This window comes from Caloenas nicobarica, chromosome Z (assembly GCF_036013445.1).
Source record: "Caloenas nicobarica isolate bCalNic1 chromosome Z, bCalNic1.hap1, whole genome shotgun sequence".
Classification (NCBI taxonomy): domain Eukaryota; kingdom Metazoa; phylum Chordata; class Aves; order Columbiformes; family Columbidae; genus Caloenas; species Caloenas nicobarica.
Window position 1 is genome coordinate 14,213,186 of NC_088284.1, and position 24,790 is coordinate 14,237,975.

Genomic DNA, 24,790 nt, shown 5'->3' on the forward strand with positions numbered 1-24,790 from the left:
GCTTTTTTATCGCATGCAATATACCTGTAGCCTATCCCTACAAAGGCATGTCTACATTACAACCTCAGTTAATTATCCCTTGAATCCTAGCTGTTTTATTTCCTTCTGTCATTAAGTAACAATTTTAAAGTTCTTTTGATCTTTTGTTATTTTTTTCAAAGGAAATACCCTCCTTCCAGGAGTGTTTGGGCAAACACCTGGGCTACAGCCAGGTTCATTAGCATCTTCACTGTTTTCTTAATCTGGCATCTTGTGGTTCTTCAAGGATGAGCTGGCATAATTCCCTGAGACCCAGCTGAAAACACAGCTGCTTATTCACAGCTACCTTGGCAGTAGAAGCTACTTGAGTAAGGAGCTGAGAGGAGAAAGTGAAATAAGGGACATATTCCTACCCAAAGGGCACAGACAACAGCAACAGCAAATTCCTCGGCTGAATTTTAAAGTTCTTCAAACCAAAGTCTGCTGTATTGATGGACAACGTAACTACCTGGATTTCTGTGAGTGAGAAACATGGTGGAACACAATTAATTCTGAAACATTTTTGTTCAGAAATAAGCTCATTTCATTACCTAGTCAAAGACATAAGCCAGTAGGCACTGGCCGAGGAATGAAGCAAAGGAGCTTTGCCCCTCCAGCTGCCAGGGGCCATCCTGCCTTACCCAATTGCTGGCTTTCATGCCACCCTGTTGAATTAGCCCTAGTACTGTTGTACCTTCTTCACACTGGACAGCAGTAGCATGGAGGTGGAAAAATAATTACAAACTTTCATACTGGACATTTGCATAAACTACTTCACGTCAATTTCAGAATGTGCATGGCTGTTCGGAGTCAATTAAAACCCAAAAGTTTCAGATTAGAAGTCAAAGTCCTGTTGAAAAGGTCAGAAAGCAAAGAGTGATAGAAAGTTCAGTTTGAAAAGAGAGTTTTAATGTATATCCAGTAATTAGATTAATTTCGTACCCTGTCAGCAACTTTTAGTTGTCCAGGCTGTTCTACCTTAAAACTGAGACTTTTCCAAGGTGCTTGGTGTTGGTTGATGTTGCTCCTGCTGAAGGCAAAGGTAAAATGCGCTCTGTTGTTGGCACAACCCTGAATGCTTCTGAAATTTTCAGTTCTGCACTGAGGTCCATGGCAGAGGTGGTTAAATAAGCAGGGTTTTATTTTTGCTCAAGCACTATGTCCAGGAATACTTTAAGCACATCTGCTGGAAAATGTTCAGAGGTTAATAGGCAGAGAGACTCTGAAAACACTTAGTTAAGAAGTTAAAAAGTTGTGAATCATCCTGTTCGACAAGAAGAAATTCCTTTTTTTTTTTTTCTCTAAAATATGTTATTTGTATGCCTAGTTAGAACTAGAGGGACAAATGACCTGTAATTGTTACCTTCTTCACAAATGCATGGGTTTCACATGCATTTGAAGTGGGAAGCAGAATTAACAGAAATAATTCAACAATGTATTCTGTTTTCTAAATGACTGATGCAAAGTTCAAACTGATATAGGATGCCAGTGTGCTTTTGTATGGTATGAGAAGGAAGCAGCAGTAGGACTTTCATATTGCTCCCAAAGTGAGTAGTTGGTCATCTACCTTGCAAAGCTGTGTGCCTTCCCAGTTCCTCTCTGGTGTACTAAGACGAGTTGGGGTGGGAAGAGGAGTGGAAAGAGACAGAGGTTCCCATGGTGGGATGCAGCTTTTGGATTTTCTGCCCTTCCTGTGTGTTCAGTCTCATCTGCCCAGCACTGTGTGGAAAGAAGACAGTTTCTAGTCTGTCATGCCTGTCCTGTGCTTTCAAGCTCTTTGCTGTTGTGGTAGGGTTGGCCATATGCTGGTCCAGTCTGTGTGTTCAACCAGGCTGAAACTGCTGTCCTGTTACATGGTGATATAGAAACACAAAAGAGAAATATGGTTTAATATGTAAATAGATGGTTTAAAATGTAAATGTCTGTTGGCCTTCTATCATGTGTTCACTAATGCACTGAGCTGTGTTTGCTGGCCTGATCCAGTGTTGACCCCTGTGGGAGTCTGGTCAAGTCCATCGTGGGTGGCTTGTGTGGGGGGCACACAGAAGAGCATGCACAGGCTGGCCTGTGTTTGAACGCATAGTTGCTGCCAGAATGAGGAAATACATTTGAAAGAATGGGCTCCGTTTTAAAAAATACTAAGGAAAAGAACCGGTCTTCAAAGCATGTCCATCAGCAGTCAGATCAATTTTGCTCCCATTGTGTATTATTTTTCCTCCATTTTTTGTTTTGCTGTTCAGTCCTTAGACTGGGATTTCTCTGGGCAGGGACTTTGTGCTCGCATGTATTTGCGCAGTGTCTGCAACAGTAGATCCCTGATGTCAAATAGGATATGAGAATAATAAGTAACCTGATTTATATATTTTAAAACAAGTCAACTGAAAGAGGTAACTCATTTATTTTAGTTAGTAATTGCATGTCAGAATGGATGTTCATTTTCTATTAATATGCTTTATTGCACAAGTTTTCTGACCTGCGTATGTGAACAGCTGATTCCCAAGCTTCTTAATTCCCCTGTTTGATTTTTTGCACCAACATAAATTGTGTTGACATTGACAGCAAAACACTGAATTACATTTTTAATGACAGGCCAGCAAGAATGTTAATACATTTTGGTACTGTGTAGTGCTTTTTTTTTTTTTTTTTAAAAAAAAAAAAATTATTTCTTCTTTCTGATAAACCCATCCAGGCTATTTTTATTTAGCAGTTCCAGAATTAGATGATGTCCCATTCTCCATACGTATTGATCATTTTGCCACGTGGAACTTTTTTCTACCTTGCCTTTTGTCAGTTGGATTGTGCACTAAACACAGCTTTAAGACCATGGGTGACAAGTTAAAGAAGATTGTGGCCATGTGGTTCAAAGTGCTGATTTAATATAAACTTGCTCTGCTTTGAGATTGTTTAAAAACATTCGTAGATTAGTTCTGCACCAGCCAGATCAGGTACTGTCTCTTTTCCGGCTACTGACATACAGCAGGCATAAAAAGTACAAAGCTATCATAAGTTCTGTACTGTATGCTCTCACTAATTCAACAAAGATGAGATTGTGTGCTGAGATCTTGTGTGGGTCAAGTTAGTGTGGCTGGCTGTTGCTCATGGTGATGTGTAAATGGTCTTGCTGCCAGTTGTACCTTTAAATGGGAGATTAGTGTTGTTTCAACTTTATCACTTAGCACCCTATGCTGGGGAAGAGGTTAGTGGATGCTTTCATTCTCTTCATCTTTATGGTTTGCAAGGGTCATTTTGGGGTTTTCTTGCTCGACCGAATTCCTGCAGCCAAGTCGTAAGGGAGATCAGCACCTACTTGTGATTGTATGAAGAGTCTGAGCTTCTGTGTTTGGCGCTAGACTGTATTACTGAAATGGCCGGTTGTTCAAGTTATACTTTATTTCTGTGCCTTTTGATCTTCCGTTATGAGTTAATCCCTTCAGTACCCTACTAGTGTTTGTTTCTTTGCTCTCCTGTCACCCTATATACCAGTATAGCAGTGCAGGGTGAAAGATTCATGTGACACCTGCATCACAGCATGCTTTTCTGACCGCCTCCTTGCTGCATGCCATGCTGTTTGCTGGTGGCCTAAAATCGTGCCAGGCTTCCCTTGCAACCTTGGTGAACCATAAGCTCCTGCTGTGTTTGCGCTTGACATCTTTTGGGGGATGGTGCTTTCCAGCAATGCAAATGGGAGGAGCTGACAGAAACTAAGTGAAGGGATGACCGAGGGGGTGAAACAGTAAAACCAGGACTGAGGAGGGCGTTTTTAGTGGTAAGGTGATGGTATAGAAAGTAAATACCTGGAAGCACCTGGTCTTATTGCATGTACACTGAATGCAATGCACCGATATGCCTAGTACATGTTTTCTTCTTAATGTGGATGATGTTAGAGGCAACTTAGCAGTGCAGAGCAGCATAAAGACCTGCAGACATATGTATGTCATTGCCTGTTACAGGTTTCTTCTATTTAGAGGAATTACATTTGGTTTTGCTGTAAATAAGCTATATTTTAGATTCACGCCTATTTTTTTCTTTCCTTTCCATTCTGATGGATTCTAAATCCTTTTCCTGGGGCCAAATCTTGCAGTTCTCAACAAGAAACTTGTTCTTTTGCCTGTGTCTGCAAAGAGATGGAGCCTGTGTTGAGGCTAGTGAGGAGGCAGGAGGTGTAGCTTATTTTGAAGCATTAGCTTTGGGAAAATGTCAGTGCGTGCAAGTTCAGAAACTCTCAATACAGCAGATATACTTCACTTTGTCACTGAGGGACAAGTATTGCAATAAACTTGACTGAAAACCAGAAGGTTTAAGGCTGATCTCCTATTAAAACCCAACAAAAGAAAACACAACCCTTCATCTCTCCTCTTCTGAACAAAAACATAATGCAGCTCCAAAGTCCTCAATGGGCTAGAACTCAACTTATGCATGAAAACATTGTACAGAAACAAAGAATATACTGAAGATTATGACTAAATGGATATCTGTAACGAGGAGTAGAAGGTCAAAAGGATTTAAGGCAGTGGACAGATATCCTTGAATATCAGCATCCTTATCTAAACTAACTTGGTAAGTCTGCAAAGTTCCACTAATTGGTGTCCTGAAAGGGAACTAGTTAATTATAATATGAAAACCACACCCCTACTCTGGAATTCACCCACTGCCCAAAGACCCCTACCCACTGAACATGTGCAATTAATTTTTAAGACACTGTATTTTTAAATGAAAGCGAGAAGACTCTTAGCCAATTAACACATAGGTAGGAATGTATATGTATCAGAAAGGTGGCATTCAATACACACCAATGTATAAATAACCGATGTCTGGGAAATTGAGGTATGCTAGTTTAGTGGATTAGTGCCTGGCACCCCATTCTGCAGAAAACTGTAAGTAAATGAAAATCTTGACTCTATGTGTGGAGTGGTCATTGCAGACTGGGTTAAGAATCCATCTTTGAGACAACAGTATCACCCAGCTCTCATGTTACCAAGGCTGAAGACTCATTAGGCCCTTAGAAAAAAGCTAAAGTATGTGCCAGCTGTGGCAAATGGGAGAGGCCACGTAGGGAATTGTTTGGGTGGGTAGAGGTTCCCAGTGTTGTGCATTAGTGACTGTGCAGGGGTTTCAGAACAGGGTGGACAAAAGCCATCTTTGAGGAGTAACTTGGGCAGTGTTGATCCTGCCCGGAGATAGGGAAGTCAGCTAGTTGACTTCTTAGGATCTCTTCTGTCCTTGTTCTTTATTGCTGGAGTGTACTTTTGTCACTGGTTTGGATGTAGCAGAACACTTTATTTTTTCCCAGTTTATTTGGGCTACTTAGCAGTCAAAAAGGTGGCAATATCTTCTGCCAACACTTATTTTTCCTTTTAAAAAGGCACCGCATCTAAACCAAAGTGGTGAACTTGCTGATATTTCATAGCAAAAGAGGGCAGCTTATTGATCCTAATTAGGATATTTCTCTGTTAGCACTTTTCTTTTCAAGGGTGTGCTGGGACCTTGCTAGAAGCATCCTTCACATTATATTCTGGGATGCAGGTGGTCACTGAATCCTTTCTCACTCTTTTGACAAGAACAGAGAGCTGCCTCAGCTGCTAGTCTTTGGGCTTCCCTTGTGCTCTCTTGCTCTAAGCAAAGGTGAGGAGATGCTTCTGACTTGTGCCCGGGGATTTCTGCGCAAATACTTCCTCTGCATTTCTTACAAAGCTGCCTCATGCAGAAGAAGTACCTACAAATACTTGGTGTGTAAAGTTAATGTTGTCTGGAGAATCTGCTGTGGCACATTTCCTGCGTGCAGACGGTGTCTTGTGCACAGGTGCAGAGGCTGAAGGCGATTGTTTTACCTGGTAAATCAGCAGAGGACGTGGCTCTTCAAAAAGCAACCACATGTACATACTTGATTTTTATAAAAATCTATATGTAGCCTTTTGGGCAATGTCTGATACTAAGTATGACCATATCATCACATACCTTGTCTCCAGTTTGTATATGGAATTATGCTTGTTCTGTGTCCTGGTTTTGGATAAAACAGAACCAATTCTCTGTCAGTGAATTTTCCTTTCAGCTAGGTTCTTCTAAGTAACTGCATTTTTCTGAAGTTGGCTGCACATTTTTCAGACAGTGTTTGCTCCAGAGCTGATAACACCTGCTGATTACAGTTTTACTGACCTAATGGTAGGAATTGTATGCAGAAAAGGCCCATGTTTGTCTTTTATTGCTACAGCAGCCAAGGTCGCTGGTAGACCTCTTATGTCCCATAAGTGAGGGCTTGTACAAGGGTCGTACTTGCAGGGAGGGGCAGACAGAACAGGTGACCCAAATTGACCAACAAGATATTCCATGCCATCCACGGCATACTCAATTTAAAGCTGAGGGATCACGAGGATCTTTGTCGATGGCCGGCTTCTGAAGAGAGCCCTGCCTGTTCTCCTGCCTGCAATCCTCATCCTGGTCCCATTACATGCATCCCTGAATCCAGTTCCCGTCAACTGCAGGATCCAGTCCAGGACTTGCTAGTGTCTGCCTTCAGTGTCTGGCACAACGCCAGCTGCTCCAGGCTGCTCTGGTCCGGGAAATTCAATATTGGTTCTGTGTATCTTTGTATTATTTTCTCTCATTACTAGTGTTTTTGTGTGTGTGTGGTGTGGTGTGGGGTTTTGTTGTTGTTTTTGTTTGTTTGTTTGTTTGTTTTGTTTTTATTTTTGTTTTCCCAGTTTTCCAACTTTTTCCTTAGTGGGAAGGCAGGGATGTTAATAGAGAGCATCTGCTGCACTTCAGTGTTGTCCTGCAATAAATGGTGAACTTCTGTTACTCTGGACAGAAAAGAAATTAATTATACTCAGTTTCTTCTTCTCTTAAGTAATTCAATTGGGGAAAACCCTCCTATTTTTGTTTAAGATGTCATTAGCTATGCAGTTAGAAAGCTAATGCTTACAGACAAACGTTCAGCATTATCTTCTACTTTGTTTCTCAGCTTGTTACTCCTTTCCTTCCCTGGGTGTAACTGCTATTTCATTGTGTGTTTAGCCTTGAATCTCATTGCATTGCATTTAAATAGGGCACACACTTTCTTAAACAAGTCCACAACAATGTTTACTGCAGTCTGGCTACGAGAAATCCCTGGTGAACGTTATCAAAACATCATTGAACATTAGAAAGGCATGTTTATAACTTTGTCCTTGTTATTGATTATTTAAGTATGGTTGTTTTGTGTTAAACCACTCTTGTTATTTACAATTTTCCTACTGCTTCTTTAGTATCTTTTGTGTATGATTTTTCAAAGTTGCAGCTAAGCTTCATTACAAAAGTCATGTGGCTGCTCAGGGAAAATATCTTGCCATTAGTCTTATCTAAGCACAAGTAAAATATGTTTAAACAATTAATCTTAAAATATAAAGATATTCTGAAGTTAGTCTTTTGAGCACTGAAGAAATATGATGTTAAATTGTAGTGGCTAGTAGCAGCTTACATGAGGGGGTGGAAAGCCCCATTATTGCTGGCAATACTTGGGGATTCACATGTACTTTGAAATGTTGGGACTTGCCTTTTGGCAACAAAGGACTTTTTTTTTTTCTTTTTTTTAACCCCTGCATGTGGGTATTTTCCTTGAGCATGTAATTACATGTGTGGAATCTGTTTATACCATTATACTTACATATAACATCCTTGAAAACACTGAATAAAACATTATTTCTCAAGCTATTATGTTGCTTTTTTAATTTGGTAAAGACATTTTTAGTGTACTTTACAATCTGTGCTAAGGGTATCTCAAAATGGAAATAATTATTTTTTATGGTAAAAGGCTGTTGGGAAAATAGTTTTACCTAGGCTGTGTATGTAAAGATAGGGACCAATCATTAAATTTTCAGTGTTAGCCAGCACAATAGCCTGGATTTGGAAGCCCACCTAAGGTCTAAGGAGCTCTTCTCCTGAGGCTGCGGGGAGACAGGTCTTTGCTGCTCCCCACCTGGCACATGTGGCTCAGGAGACTCTGCTGCTGCTCATCCATTTCAGTCAGCTCTCGAACGCCTTAGAGAAACCAAAGGAAAACATACGTCTGAAAAACCTGTTTGGTTACATTGAAAGAGAGCATAGACCTATAAATCCTGTTAAAAACAAAAACCTTCCAAATCTCCTCCTTGGTGCTGGTGCCAGGGCAGTGTTTTCACTGGTAATTAAAATGCTTTCCTTTATGGATCCCAGAGAGGTCAAAGCTGCCAAACACTTGCTCAGCAACAGGTTTAATGCATTTACAGTTGGGTTGGAGTCTCTCTTTATTGGCCTCATCGCTGCTACCTCTTCTCCCAGATACTCCCATATGCTTTTTTTTAAAAAAAGAAATTATATTTTTTTAAAGTTTATTTCAGGGGCTGCAGTAATTATCTTGGCTGTCGTTAAATTGGTGGCAAAAGTCCTCTTGGCTTCAATGGACTGAGGGTTTCTCCTATGCTCTTCTGTACAATTGCTGGTACCTTTTTGCAGTGGATGCTGGTGTGGCTGGCCGACATTCTCTGCTGTTGCAGGCCTGGATGATGTTTGAGGGATCTCCAGTTTCCATGTGTTCCTGTGGTGGTTCAGTAGAGCTGAAGTACTTGCTTTGAGCCAGTCAGGCGTAAATGTAAGATAATAGCTGGCTAGTCTCGGTAAGTGCCCCTGAACTTTAACATTTGCTTCCTCTACCAGTCCGTCAGAATCAACACTGTGTGAACTCCAGGGCAAGGACCTTCCCCAGCATCTGCCTGAGAAACAAGCTGTGACCACAAGCTGTGTTTATTTGCTAGAGCTGGTGAAGGGGCACATCCTTCCCTTTGTTTTGATTAAATGGGAATTGAACTATCTGAGGTCTATGTGGACCGCAAAAAGCATACTTAACCATACATAAATGTAGAAATAAACCTAAAACTCCCTCTACATTTTTCCAAGTTCATCTGGATATAAGTAACCTTGTTGGGGAGAGGAAAGAGTGTGAGAGAGGTTGAACTGTTGTTAGAGAAAGGAACTTGTGAAAATAATGTCAGACACCTAGCAACTGGTGGATTCTTGGGAATCTGGCCCAGTGAAGTCCTCTGGGTCTATGCTCTAACAGCTGCCCTGCATTCAGGTCACTTGGCCAATTTTCCAAAGATGAGGTGCCTGTCTAGTTTAGGTTTTGGTACCTAGAGGGTAAGTGTTAAGCCTAAATTGACTCTGTATTTAGAAAAACACACTGTTTTGGAAGAAATTTGCCAGCTGGGATGTGTTTCCAGCTTCAGTGTCTGGAATGGGCTCAGAACTGTCCTTTCTAGGACAGTGCCCCCATTTCAGGTAGTGCATATATCATAATTTATTTATATTATTTTTTTGCTTTTGTACTGATATGGAATTAGGGCTTAATTACCTAATTTTAAATGCTGATAACTTTAATTTTAGTCTCTTCATGCTTTAGTGATGGGTCAGTGCCAAAGGTTTTTGCAGACTTGAGAAGGTGCTTTGCTTGTGCCCTGCAGAATGGGGTGTGAAGCGGTGAAGAAGTGCTTTTCCCAGGTGTGGTGAGAGTGATACTGAATAAGTGTCTTCTGTGACTATGAATTCCTCATAGAATTCCTCATGATGCGTTTCACTGTTGATTACTTACACTATTTAATTGTTGTAAGTCTGGTCGATATATGTTTTGATTGAGAGCCTGGGTTGAGCACTCTGGCTCTGGCAAGAAGCAGCTCTGTTATAAAGAGGTAGCATCTCCCAAAAAGCTCTTGGGAATGTCCTGTGAAGCAGAGGGGCATTACTTTGGTGGAGGAATATGTTGCTGAGCCTCATTTCAAGATCTGGCTCACTTTCCTCCTTTCTGTGTGCCTTGCTAGGGAAAGAGGAGGATGATGGAGCTGGAATTGCTCCCACTTCTGTTGCTCTCACAGTCCATTTTTCTGCAAAGATCTGCAGAGGTGGTTCCTGCTGCAACCTGTTCCCTGGGCTGGTCTTGCCCAAGGGAGCCAGGAAATAAATGCCTTTGCACAGAACGGGTATAATGGAAAGATACAAATGATCCCTCAGATTTAAGCTAATAAAATAAGCCCTTTTCTCAAAGAAGGTAGCTCTCAATAAGACAGTAGATTGCCTCTATGTAGAACTCATAGCATGGTAAAGTCAATGCCCTTGAGTGATCTGCATTTAAATGCAGGTAAAGGCAAAGTCATACATGCCACAACAGAGTGCAGAAAAACTAAACTCACATCCTCTTCCTCCTTCTCCACCCTGAAAGGCTGCATTTTGGTCTGGCTTGGGAGCTGCCTGAATCCTTCTGCCTTTTCCCACTGTAGAGTCTGGAGGGGGAGGCTCACAGCAACATCAGTATCTCCAAGAATTTTTCTAGCTAGGAGCATTCTAGAATTGACTGTAGATGATCTTTGTTTGAAGGAAAAAAAAATTAAATACTTGTAACAAAGTTGTCTTCATGCAGAGGAACTGAACAACATGCTACGGTGCTGTCTCATTGCAGCTCATTTCACAGCTGTGAAAAGGAATGGGAAAGCACCCTTGATGTGTGCGTGGACATACACGGGGACACCTCTTGCTGCAGCAGTAAAAGCATTCTCAGAGTTTGGTGGTATTTTTGTTTACGTATGTGTAATGAATGAACCTCTGCCAGCAAAGTTTCGAAGGAAGTGCAAGTCGCCATAAGAATGGGAAAGACTGGTCTGCTAAATAAACACATCTGAGCCAGCAGTGCAAATGGGTTGTGGATGCAGCCATCTCCATCAGTCACATCTCTTTGTGATATTTTCTAGATGCATTATAGCATCTTTTTAAATTAATGCATATATATGAGGATGTAGATTATATGCTACATATGCAACCCACTGTCTAGTAATTAACTGTACAATAACTATATTAAAATCTGAAAAAAAGATTTTGCAAATATGGGAAAGGAGTTGATAAAACATAGTATGAGGTTCTTTTTTCTGGTTCCACACTGTCCTATGAACACCATTTCTTTAGCATCACATAGATCCCTGATGCTTTTATTGGAAGTATTGCTTTACATTCAAACATGGCAATAAAAAGGTGTAATTCTGCACTAAGGGAAAAAATGCTTAAATATTCAGGTTGAAGTGGAGTATTAGCTACATTTTGAACAGCAATGGCATCCTCTTTAGCACAAGATATATTTTCAGAAGGGTAGCTAGCATATCTTATCTTAAAAAGATTGAATTTCCCATGGAGGTTGGCCTTCCCAAATACAGGCTGAGACAGGCTGTGCTGTGTGTAGATCTGGAGCTAGGACGAAGGCTGTAGCTCAACGGAGAGGATGAGGAGGGCAGAATGGTTGATGTTTGGTGGAAGAGAAGTTGTCCTGTGAGAGGGCAGGTAGCAGTGTGACTGTCATGGGGCATGGCCGGGCAGGATAAGTGTTGTGCGAAGCAGAGGAGAGACAGGAAGGCATCAAAGCAAAGCGGTGAACTCCAGCACTAGTAGGATCATAGAATGTCCTGAGTTGGAAGGGACCCACAAGGGTCATCGAGTCCAACTCCTGTCTCTGCATAGGACAGCCCCACAGGATGCAAGTGTAAAGGATTTTTGGGTGGTGAAAAGGGGAGATCACATAACTGCACCAAGGGTGTTTTGCAGAGGAATAGGTGAAAAGAAAAAAGATACTTAGAATCTAGAGCAAAAGGCATTTGTGGTGACCTGAACAGCAAAATGATGCATGTTTTAGTAGTGGTAGTAGGGAAGAAGATGGTGAAATTGAGCAATGTAAAATGGGAATGTTTGAAGACAGAATGGATGTGAAGAACAAATGGGAAGTGCTGGAGGTGATGATAGGAGTTTGTTCTTTGTGAAATAACTGGCTCTGATGCCAGGTGTGGTAGCCATCCAGTATCAAAAAAGGTACACCTTAATATTCCCCTGTGAAAGTAACTTTCTTTGTTCTCTTTCATTCCTCCCTAGTAATACAGGGTTTAACCCTCTTTTTGGATCATGTGGGATTTTCCAAATTAATCGCTTAATTGTTTGGCCAGTTGTAGGCTAGCTGCCAATTCGCCTTCTATCCATAGAACCCTTGCTTAAATTATCAGCAATTTCTTCTTCTGGAGGGCTGTAAAGGAGTAGTTTAAGAAAAACCTGGTTTTTATCATACCCATGAGCTTTCCACTGAATCTTTTCCCCTTTTGCTTTTTTCCTTCACTTGTTATAAGACAAGTTGAGAAATTCTCTCTCATGCCCGTACATTGGGCAGTGTGATCAGTTTAAGATGTTCCTGAGAGTTTGGATTAACATTTTTGAAAAAGGATAAGTATAAGCCAATGGATGCAATTCGAGCTTTATTTTTGTGTGTGCGCACGCGTTTGTTTTTAAGAGTAGACTTATGAAATAAGAAATGTTGCCACAAAATATCTCGCTTTTTTCATGTACTTAATGCAAAGAAAAAATGAAAGCTGGCTGGTTATATAATCCTTCAGCCTCAGGGATCCAGAGGGTATAGAGAGTGGTTTGGGAGTTGTGACCCGTATGGAAGTTCTGTTGTGCTCCTGTGCCCAGGCTCCTGTCAGCTAGGCACCCACTGGAGCAGTCTGTGGAACACTTGTAGTTATTTCAGGGGCTTATCCTGTTCCTGTCTCCCCAAAATAGCCATCCATAGTATTACACAATGGATGGAAAGTGCTATGCACAAGTAACAAATATATTTTAAAAAAGCGATGATAAATTGCAGATAATAATAGAAGAAAAGCAATTCTGTGTATAACAGCGTAAAAAGCAAAGAGAAATAGGAGAAAACACTTGGCAATTATAATAACACTTCAGACTACTAAAAAGAAGTATGTTTCAGTTTCTGGGAATGACAGACACATTTGCTGTCTTTGTTGGGCTCCTAATGTTACTCGCATCTATCCTTACGAGAACAGTCTTATCTAAGGAAGATTTTGTGCCTGAAACCAGCCTTTGCCTCTTCACCCCTAGTTCAATAGAACTACTTGTACTTAAGAGAAAAACAAATACAGGATTTGCATTGTTGCGAGCGAGGAAAAAGATGTCCTTGGGGAAGACAGGCAATGATGTGACATTGTGGGGGCTGGCAAGAGTCTCACTGCAGTAAAGTATATGTTTGCTGTATAATGAATGGAGGAAGGACCCTGATTCTCCTTAGTCTGGTCAGGGGCACAGTGGAAATTCAGCCACGGAAATTTCTGCGCCACCACGTCATGCTTTGGTGCAGGTTTTTACCTAACTTGTTTATGGAGCTGGTGTAGTTAGTGCTGTGGTAAGTTTTGAATAGAGGCGGGGTAGGCATCCTTGGGAAACAAAAACGACTGAGATATTCTTCTGCAGAATGTTTTCCAGCAAGTACCATTCTGCCAGATGTTGGGGCAATTTTGTCTTATTTGGAACAACTGTGGCAGGCAGGGACTGTCATGGAGCATGTTGTCCTTCTCTTCAAGGAAACACAACTGCATGTAAATTTCCTTCCTCAGACATGTCAGACATTTGTTATTGTTTGCTGCTTCTCAGATCCCTTTCCTGTTCTTTTCTGAAGCTATTGTATGACAGATTTTTCTTGGCTGGTTGCTTTCTATTTACGATAAAGAAAACCATGGGCAGATGTCTGGGAACTAGTATTCTTTGAAACTGGCAGAGTCAGTTGTAGAATTACATCAGTACTTTTGTTTTGTAAACTGAGTCTACGATCATTTCAACCACTTTGGAATTTTGAACTTTTTTAACACAAAGAATGCTTTTGTAAATAGCAAAATACTGAGGTTCACTGACTCACTTATTCTGATGCATTTTAAATTAAATGTCAGTTATATTTATGTGGGTCAGGATGAAAGAATTAATTAAAATATGTTATTTAAAAGGCAATTTTTAAAGTCACCTTTGCTTGTGCAGGCATAAAAACAGTGCTATTTTCTAAGCGGAAGTAGAAAACTGCAGCTCTGTCATTGCATCACAACCTCTGTATAGCAGAGTTGAAAAGGTTATAATAAACTTGCATGTGAAGTATATATCAATGGGTTTATTGGAGATGAGAAATTTACTGGATGTTTCTGAAAGTGCCTTTATTTTTCAGGGACAAGTGACTATAAATGCAAAATTTGACAAAGACATTTACCTCCCAGAGGATGCCGAGTTTTACTTTGTTTATGATGGATCCATGAAGAGGCACATAATGTTTGCTGAGCGAATTAGTAACAATGCTCTTCGGTCCATTGTTCCAGGTGAGTGTTAGCTCCCGTTTACGTTTTTCATTTCTCTGCTATAGCCCACCCCCATTTCGAAGCTGGGCACAGCTGGACAATATGGTATAACTCTGTTTTATGGCTCCGCAAGGGAGGAAATGCAGGAATTGAATGGTGACCTTTAGATCCAGGCTGAGTTTAACTGACCACAGGTAAGACTGCCTTTCATAGCAACCCACACCAGCACAATGTCAGGTATAGACAGTGTTAGAGGCAGGGCTTGCATAGTTCAGTGTGCATTGAAGTGCAGTCTTCAGGGATAGCATCGTTTTTAATCTGAATTAGTTCTATGCCATGACTGTTTGCCTCCAGGCATCCCAATGTCTGTGAAAGTCATGTTTTTGTCTGAGCCTTCCCTGGGTGCAGCACTCAGCCCAGCTTGCAAGGCTCTCATGGTGGAAATGTGCAGTGCTTGCAGCTCTGCTGGAGCTACACACGGTGCAGAGGTGTCAGGGGAACCCTTCTGGGGGTGCCTCACTGCAAATGGGGGCAATTTCTGCTGCCTCAGCCGTCTCAGTGTCTTGATGTTGTTCCTCTTGTGGATGTAATATAAACCCTGCTTGTCAGCTTTATCCTGTGCTTTGTGACCTCTTCACTTGCATGAGTAGGTGGCTGTAGACACGATGTACCTATGCAATAGGATCTGCCTGTTATTTGTTCTTGTTTTCTAAAGGGGATTTGGAGTCTGAAAATAACCAGTGAGTACAAAAAGGGAAAATACGCCGCCGTTACATGGTGGCTTCTTTAATCCCGTGAATGGTAAAAGATTGTCATGAAATACATCTGAAGAATATGCAGTCTTTTTTTTTTTTAATTTGAGGCCTGAAATGACACTGTTAAATGATTGCTTCTTGGCTAGGAATTAAAAAAGGAGGCCACAGGCAACACTTAATCACCTGCCTGTTCAAACAGAAACTGTGAACAGATGAAAATAAAAGTGTGAGGTTAACATATAGCCCTGCCGTTGTTGCTATTGTTTCGTAGTGGCCAAATTAAGTATAAGTGAATGGAGAACACTTTAAAAACAACTGCAGATGTGGTAAGTACATGCTTCCTTCTGCGGTTACTAGATTGCATATATACTTGTAGTTATTTGGGGCTGTTTTAGAAAATTTAGATTTGTGTCTATAGTGTGTCATGGTTAGCTCTCCAGCTTGCACCTCTTTTAGATGTATGACATCCATCCTTAGATGGCAAAGGAGCAGGAGGAATGCACGGGGTGCTTGAGCGGTTTGAGAGAGAAATGCCCTTGGACTTCAAGGGCTCCAACTGTAAGTTAGGCAGTTGATACAGAATTTAATTAAGTCTGCTAAAAGCATAAAACTTACATTCAGTAAAAGCTTTCAGGTTTTTGCGTACATGGAGACACTGATAGGTACAAAATGCATGCTAATAAATAGATATATTACTCAGAGTTTCTGCCACTCTTTTCATTGGTGTCTTATTGTTCTTGATTTTTACTCAAGAACCTTCAGGCTTTTGATTTGTGGGATTTCACCCTGATGTAGTTATCTCTTCTTTCCATTGTTGTTAAAGAACCTTGACCTAGAATGACTGGTTTTAGAATTAATTATGTCAGTGTAATTGGGAGGACTGGCAGTTCACAGTCTAGCAGAATCCAAGTTCATCACCAGAAATGGCTGGTTGATGCCCTATGACAAATAGATGTAATTAGAGGGAAGAATAAAGTAATTCTGGATGAGTCATCAGAGCTCTTAAAAGGGGGAAAAATGAGGAAAAACTAATGTTAATGATTAATTTACATTATAATTACAGGCCATGGATGCCAAGAGGCAGTTTCTGTCTCTGTGTTAATGTACACAAGGGGATACTCACCTGTGGTCCTCGGCAGCTGTCCAGTCACTTACAGAGAGAATCTGTCTTCCAAGTTGTCTCGTTTTCTGGTCGATCATGCAGAACATGTCACTGCTGCTAGTCCCAAGATGTTGCTGGATAAGTTTGGTCTAAGGATAAAAGATTTACAGTCCCTGGATAATGATTTGATGATGGCCATTGCTCATGAAGAATTGCCGTCAACATGGAACATCCTTGGAAGCTGCTCAGAAGGTGGTAAGATTGTATTTTAAGTTTGAAAGCTTCTGACAGTGGTTTGGTGCACAGTTCAGAGCAGAGTATCTCTTTTATCCCAGGTTCTCAACACTTGTGCTTTATTTTGTGGTTATGATGAAAAATTGTTCAAGTATGAGAGGAGTAATCAGAGATTTGGTTTGTGGCCAGGGGTTTAAAAAGGATAATAATGGCTGTTGTAGCTCAGTCTCTCCAGAGGCTGTTTGTGACTTGCCTCACTGTGAATGCAGTTCATTATTTATAAATAGACTCTACCTTTGCAAGATTGAAGAGCTGTGTGTTTAAAAAATACAAGAATTGTAGCAGTGAAATATCTCTGCCGTGATTTCAACCAAGTGAGGTATTTTAATTACACAGACAAAAAAAAGACAGTCATAAAATAGAAGAATGTGTCACTGTAGGCATTCTGATGTACAGAGTAAACATATTTTTTTATCACCATGCTGTCAGTGTTCATGCTTTATTTATGAGTATGACCATTCTTTGGGGAGAATATCATCAAGCAAATTTTGTGGCTTTTAAAATTTTTATTTTAGAGGGAGTGGGCCAGAATACACATGAAACTTTGTTAGGGTATGCTATTGAAAAATTTTGTAAAAAAATCAGGTGGAATTTTGCTGGTTTCAGGTTTCATTGCAAACAGAAAACTGTAGTTAGGTTTTGCTGAGAGTATAATTTTTTTTGCAGACTCAACTGATTTATAGCTGAGGTTGGAAATAGTGTTAAACTTGATGGCTTCACATGTTTTTCATTGAAAATTTGGTACTTTTGGCTGTTTTAGTACTTTAAATTGCTAAAAATTTGAGGACAGGCAGTTTCTATATAAGCCAAACCGAAAAAGAGATTCATGCAAGCTTTTATGAAGTAAAAAACCAGCACTTAGCCCATTTCTTTGGATGAGGGTGTTTTTCCTGTCTTAAATCTTTCTAATTCTTAAAGACAGATGGCTTGAAATCTGCTACTGCCTTCCTCAAGTATGGTTTTTGCCTCTCTGTTGTAAACAGCTCTTTCAAGAGGTGAGAGAGGAGAGAAAAAAAACAACCAAGCCATTACTTGCTTCATTTTGGTGTGTAGTAAATATTTGTTCACATTATGCGACTGCTGGAACGGCTATTGGATCTTAGCAATGAAGACCTTGATTCAAAGCCTGAAGAAATCAGCTGTAGTTTTGTTTGTAGACTTGGCTAAGCGTTCTATCAAAACCAGCTGAAGCCCAACCCAGAAGCATCAGCAGGTTATCAGAGGTACTGATAGATGCTCAGGCAAAGCCACCTGGGTACCTGCTTGCTTGAAACGTGGGAAAGTTTCTTTTGGGTGCGTTGTGAGTCGGAGATCAGCTCAGCCAGTACCAGACTAAGCTCTGCTAGGGCAGCTGCTATCCAAATAGCAAAATTGTTTAATTTTTAGTTATGCTAATTGTTAATTTTCAGCTCTACTGCAACATTTATATGGAAGAGTGCGTTGCCTTCTTGCGACTTTCAAAGGACTTGTAGGTTTTTTTGTTTCAATGTCTTTTTCATACTTTGTTCACTTTTCATTTTTAAATATTATACATTAAAGAAGTTTAAGTCACAGAATGTTAGGGATTGAAAGGGACCTCAAAAGATCATCTAGTCCAATCCCCCCACCGGAGCAGGAATACAGCAGAAAAGCAGAGATGTGTGCTCCAGTCACTGTACAAAGTCTCTGTGAATATTTGAAGTGTCAGACGAGCGTGTCTTGAGCATGCCGCGTTAGTGGTTGCCTCATGGGCACTGTTGCACTGATGAGGTGACTTCTCCCTTTTTGCCCCAGTTGTTGCTCCTAAATGAAGCTCAGCTCTTTCCCTTGTATCTGAGTAAAACAAAAACTGATTGGAATTCCTGGGGCCTGCTAGTGATGCTCATGCACAGCAGAGACCTCTGAACACATTCATGCCTGGGCAGTGCTTGCTGGCCATCCTCGTTGAGTGGGGGTCTTCTGAAAGCTTTCCAGACTGCTTCTCCTTCAGCCCAAGGCTGGTCAGTCATTCCCTCTGTCTCTCTCTGAGGTCCAGGCTTCAGGCTTGAGCTGGGCCTGGTGTTGATGGGGTTTCCCTTCAGTTAGGGTACGTACAGCACAATAAATATGTTGCTGCCAGTGCCATGGTAGGAGGCAACAGAGGAGGTTGGAGCTGAAGCAGGACAAAATGGGTTGTGGCCTTTGAGGGGAAGTTTGCTGTGTCTCCGTTAGTGCAGGCTGGTCATGGGGAACCTACATGATCCGGACAAGTTGTGACCCTTGGCCTGTTGGGGCGTATGTCTGTGAGGCCCTTCTAGTCCACCTCTTGCAAGAGTGGCCTGAATGGCTCAAATACCTGACTCCGTGCATATGTACGGAAAAAAGGAAGGTTGTCATCTCAGAGGGTATACAGTCAACTTGGCAAGCATGTATCTCACCTACAGGAACTCAATATTCAGCATTTTACTTTAAAAATCTCTGCATAGGTCTTTTAAAATGCTTTTTTTTTTTTTTTTTGCACCAAGTTCATCTATTTTGGTCTCCTCTAAGCAGTTTGTGTGTTTTGTCTTCAGCTCCAGTATCCTTTCTCTCTCCTTTCTGAAAGTATAGTTTTGATTCTTCTTGGAGCCATATTCTGTTTTCACCTGACTCTGAGAAGCACTAACTCATGTTGCTTCCCTGCACTGTCCCCATCATCTCGTCGCTATGTTTTTGTATCCAAAGCCAAGAGGCCGAGTGTCGCCAAAGATTGCATGTAGCTGAGGGAGCTGTGTGCAATGCAAGGGAAGAACGAGGGGGGAGAAGGGGATGGACTGGAGCAGGAGGGTTTCAGATCCTAGCACAAGTGAGAGGAGGAGCAGCAGAAGGTTCTTCATCTTCTACCATGAGGTGATCAAGGGTTGTCGCAGCACCTTGTTTCTTCCCTACCCTCCAAAAGATCAAACTGAGTGGGAAATACGGGATTTATGAGGAGCCAGAAAGAGGGTGAGGCTCTCTTTCCCTAGCTGCTATCTCTGCAACTCCTTGCCCCAAAGCTCTAATGGTTCCTTGACAGTGTCAGGATGTTCTTTTCGGTGTTGGTGTTGTGAACAATGTGGGTGCTGTTATCTGGCACTAGTTGGGACCTCAAGCTTGTGAGATTCTGTCTTCAGAGCTACTGGCTATTTTTATTGGAAAAACATTACTTTTGAGTGACACATTTCTGGAGAAAATTATTGTACCATCTGGTGGTTTTGAACATTATTCATTTTTTATGAGGATTTAGAGACATATGAGTTGATGGAAAGATAGAAGAATAATTTATTCCTAGGAGTTTTGGTATTCAGAAAAAGTGTTTCTGTTCCCTTTATAAGGCATAAAAAAGGCTAGATAAAGAGAGAGCCTGAATTGTCTAGAGAGCATTGCAAATAATTCAGGAATTTAGTGCAGTTGCTCAGGTCAGGACTTGTTAGCCACATTATTTAAAGTTCAACAGAAGAAACAAGAAAGCACAAACCTTTTGGTAATTCTCACTTTAATAAGTGCCTGTGTGGCAACCAGGAGCTGCCTGCTCACAAAAACTGGTCAGATGTTGTGACCACCTGGCCCACAAGCAGTTTGTTACCAGAAGGAACTGAGGACTTGACAGAAGTGCTGTGCTTAGACATTTATTTGTTGGTGGATTTGAATAAAATGGAAGAGGGAGAGGAAGAAGCTGCTTTTCTTGTAATTTTCCTTTTGAAAACTGAATTATTCAATTTATGAAGCTAATCAGTATTAAATATTAAGCCAAATAACTTGTTACAACTGGCCAAGAAAAAAAGAATCTTCCCACCATTTTTCATTGTACCAAAAAAGAAAAGAAGAAAGAATGATGGAGTGGTTTAATCTGGGTGAGGAAAATGCTTCAAAGTAACTTTTCCTCTCTTGGTAGGATCAGGTTAGATCAGTCTTTTAGGACTGGCAGCCTCCAAGGGCCATGAGGCATAGGTTCAGCAACTTCATTGCAAGCTTTTTGTCCTCGAAACACTCAGGCTTATGTCCCTTGGCTATTGGAGAGGGAGCACAGGAGTGTGGACCTTGCAAGGAGTCGGTGTTATGTACAGGTGGCTGAAGGCATCTCAGTTTCTGGTTGTTTTAAGAGCATTGCTGGGATGATGAGTTCAGGTCGTATGGGTGACTTAAGTATGCTGGTAATTAAACAAGAACAGTTGCTGCTGCCTTTGTCACTGTTCACAGTTATTTTCAAGAGTAGTGCTCTTTTAGGTTTAGTGTTATTAGTAGAAGCAATAAAATTACAGCCTGAATAATGAAAATTAATTGTGGATCATAAGGAAGGGAACAGTGTCTATAGTTGTTTAATTCCCTTTCATGAAGAAAGAGAATTTCTGGTTTGTTTCATAAATGCTTCATAATTACTTACTAGGACTCCACAGGACACTGTGAAGTGGACTGAAGTGCCCAACCTCGTTGTTTCATAGTCTTCCTTTGGGGAACATAGCTCCATTTTCCATGGCATTTTCAACTTTATTTCCCTCCTTCTGTCCATTTCTTTGTAAATCTTGTTACTCTTTCCCCTTGGTGTTAAACACATTCCTGCTAAGCTGACCAAGTTCAAACCTGGCTGATACATGTTATATTTTTGGTCTAAATTAGAGAAAATTCTGTCTGTGTCTTTTCCTCAGTTGGAATTTGAGAGTTCTTTTTTCCTGTGGAAGGAAAGAGAGAGGAGGACAAAGTGCCTGTTTTCTTTCATGGAATTAGGAAAACACTGGGAACAGCAGATAACTATTTCTGAGTGCGGTGAGACTTGTGAGGAGAGGTAGTATTTTTGGTCAGCCAGTTTAGGGGGTTAGAGAAACAGAAAAATCTTCTGCCCTGTAGAATTTTCCCCCACTGGAAACTGCACGGGGCAAAGGGAGAAGGATGCTAGCCTGGGCATTAGGAGGCAAGATAAGTGTCTTCCAGTGCCTGCTGCTGACCAAGAAATCTGTGGCGTGAGGCAAGATGTTGGGAAGCATGTTTCAACCTGTGAGTCCTCAGTGAGTTACGATCCTCATCCTTTGGTCTGTGGTAGAAATAGCAAAGTGGATATGTTTTGCCCCTGACCATGAAGGGGCTTTTTGGGACAAGGATCAAGTACTTGGAGGAGATGGCGATATGCAGAGTGACAGTAGAACAAGTACTTTAAGAGATGCAAGAAATGAGGTTTCTTGTTTAAGGCAATATATAAGTAGTGGGGCTTGGGAGGTTTTTTGTATCCTGCTCTGCTTCTGGAGCTACCAGGTATGAAGCTGTGGTCTGACCTGGACCACAGCTTCAGGTCAGCGTGGGGCTGGAGAGCCTTTCTCTGCTCCTGACTGAGAGAGCGTCTCTGTCTGGTGTTGAGCGTATGCACATGAGTGGTGCTTAATAAACAAGTGTCTTAAAACAAACAGCTCAAGGAAGTGTTCGGCTGCAGCACAAAAGAATGAGGAATATCCCTGTAGAACATCTCCTGTAGTGTTTTGCATCTTTGCTGAGGTCACCCAAGCAGTAAAGTCAACTGAAACTTCACCTGCTGTTGTACGTGGTGGCACCATGGGCAGTCTTCACCATATGGAAATAGTGGATGGGAGCCTCCTCTAACCACCCTGCTGCTAAAACTGCTGGGGAAAGACTCCTTAAGGTCTATCCTTGCTATGGAGCTTAACTCTCCCTCATCTCCTCCTTTTCTTCTGCAGCATTGATGCCTGCTTCCAGGTTTTAGATATGATGAATAGGGGAGGTGCTACTTAAAGAAAAGGAGGATGTTCCAGGTATTCGGTAAGTGGAAAGGGGAGATGCCACCACAGCCTCAGATGGGCTGTTGCATACCTGACTTGGTGCACTGCGGCCACTGTGCGTGAAACCACTCGCTGTATGAGTTAAGCTTGTATGTGTGTTTTTGCAGCAGCAGAGTGCCCTGAAGATGGCCTTATAAACTATCTCATACCTAATGGAAAAATGAAAAAGTGAACAGTAATGCAGAAAAGTACAAAGCCAGGAAAAGCTGGAATTTGTCAGCCAGTTTTGATGTCTCCACCTGCTTTTCAAGTCACAAGTCTTGAGGTTTTTTAGTCTCCTTCCAGGAAATGAATGAGATTCATAGCCCAGAAAAGGCTTAGTCATTTCTGTCAGAGAGAAATATTTGTTTTCAGTTTATTGTTTTGGACATAGGAAGGGATTCAGGTGCAAGGAAGAACAAAAGGATTTATTTAATGTCTAAACCAGACTGTGTTTGGCTCAGCTCTGTGTAACTCAGAGTGTTTTGGCTGGAGAATCCGGATGCGATGCAAAACAACATCTTGATGGGGCATATCTTTTACAGCACCACCTGCCTTGCAGTAGCTGACCCTGTATGAATCAGCCAGCAGTGCTTCTTTCAAATCTTAGGAATTGTTTGGTTTGTGTCTTGATGGAAAAGGGTGTTTTATACCAATTAGATATGAATATGTTAAAGAAACCTTGTGTTTTCATTTTTTTCCTGATTTTCTTCCTGTTTGCCACTGGATGCAGTTGAATCAGTTATGGTTTTTTTCATAATATGTTTATTTTTCTTTTTTGATTTTGCTTTTTTTTTTTTCTCTCTCCATTTTCCCACATTTGAAATCTTTCTCAAGGGAAGGAGAAAGTGAAGTGAAAACTGTGGGAAAATGCCATTTGTTCTGTCAAAGTGTGGAGCTAGAAGGGCATGTGGTGACTGACAGAGGAGACTGAAACTGGAAACTGTTCTTAAGAAAAAAATGCTAAAAAAAATTAGTTTCAGAAATTTACCTTTTTGTGTGTGTGATTTTTTTTTTTTTTTTTTTTTTTTAAATTTTAGGCAAGTCTAGCTAAAAACCTTACACCCTTTTGCTTTATGTGCTTTGATATTGCTGATCGTGGAGTAGAACCATAGCAGAATTCTTCTGGAAGGGGTCCTTTGAGGTGGCCTAATCCTACCCACTGCTTAGAGCAAAGCTAGCTTCAAAGTTATATCAGGTTGCTCAGGGTCAGGATTTGAGTACCTCCAAGGACAGTCAGTCTGTAACCTCTCTGGTGACATGTCTCGTTGTTTAACATACTTGTGGTGAAAAATATTTTCCTTATATTGAAAAATATTTTCCTTATATTGAAAGAACATATTTACCTTTCCATTTATTCTTTTAAATTTAAAAGGATGTATTTCAGATTTTAATATCAGGAAGCTATTAGTAATTACTTCATGTCATCAAGTTCTGCTCACTCCTGGGCAAGCCAAGTGGGAATAGCCAAGAATACACGTCATCTATAGAGGTGAAGAACGGGGAGGAATGTGAGTGCTGTTTCTAAGTGGATGAGTGGTGAAAACAGCTGATTGAGCTGCCGAGTGGTTCTGCTACTGTATGCATTTAAGCTAGCCATGAACAAATTTAGGCTAAGTTTAGATGAAGTTTGTTAGGTTGGACAGATAAAAATTAATTACTGGAATATTTGTGGCGAGATAATAGGAGTTATTATTGTAGAAGATATTTTAAGACCACAAAGATTAATTGCTGTTTATTAAATTATTTTTTAAAACTAGGTTATTTTGTAGCAAACTTATTCAGACTTGGCTGCCTGAAGAGTAAAATAATTTGATGCAGTGTTGGAACAGAGAGAAGGCTCTCCCTGGTTAGGAAAGTCTTCCTAAGGGCTCCCTTTTTGCTAAGGGGAAAGTCATAGTCTTATTTTGCGTAGAGCAAATTTATCTGGCGCTTTTTTTTTTTTTTACAGTATTAAAATATGCATTGAAACCCAATGGTCCCAGGCCAAAGTTTTAATGAGAGAGTGGGGTTCAAGGTAAAGATTGCCTTTTTGTTTCTGCATTTTTAATCTGAGGATTGGGGTGTGGTTAGTACCTAATGAGATGCTTACTGTGCTTAATACTGGTTGATATATTTTAATGTGTTTTAATTAGATTGGCTTATGTGCTGACTGTTTATTAACACTATATATAGAAAAAATGGCCCAGTTGGAGACATCCTAAGAACCCACTTTGATATCCAAAGTGGAACTTCAGCAGAATTTAAGTACTCCAGACCAAGGAGCAATTCTGAAAGCTCATGCTTTAATGAAGATTTTAACGGAAATGCATAATGTTTGTTCAGGGTCTGTGTTTTGGACCACAACATCTCCTGGGCATCTAAACTGGAACTCCCCAGTGTACAGATATATATAAATGCACCAGACACGGGAGTGCTGGTACCTGGCACCCCACTGTGCTCTGCTGGTGTCCAGACCGGTGGCATAACCTTGAGTCTGCTGAGTCCTTGCAGTAGATACTCTCTGAAGTACAGAAATAGCACTGGGGCCCGTGCAAAGCACAGATGATGTTATTGATCTCTATTCAGAAACACAGCTAGGGAGAGGGAAGATGATGGCACACATTTTCATAGTGTCTGAATGGTTAGGGCATTCTCTGAGCAAGTGAGACACCCGGGCTTCCAGTATCGTTTTTCACATCTCATTACATTATAGTGAGAATTGCATCAATGTCCAAAAATCAG

General features: G+C 41.0%; 1 protein-coding gene across 1 annotated transcript in view; it reads left to right on the forward strand.

Moving 5' to 3' along the window:
• Positions 1–24,790, forward strand: part of ARHGEF28 (Rho guanine nucleotide exchange factor 28) — a 127,172-nt gene that overhangs the window by 12,980 nt on the left and 89,402 nt on the right. The window contains exons 3-4 of the mRNA XM_065655732.1: positions 14,048–14,195; positions 15,993–16,283. Coding sequence (XP_065511804.1) covers positions 14,048–14,195; positions 15,993–16,283 — 439 coding nt within the window. The remainder of the gene's footprint in view (positions 1–14,047; positions 14,196–15,992; positions 16,284–24,790) is intronic.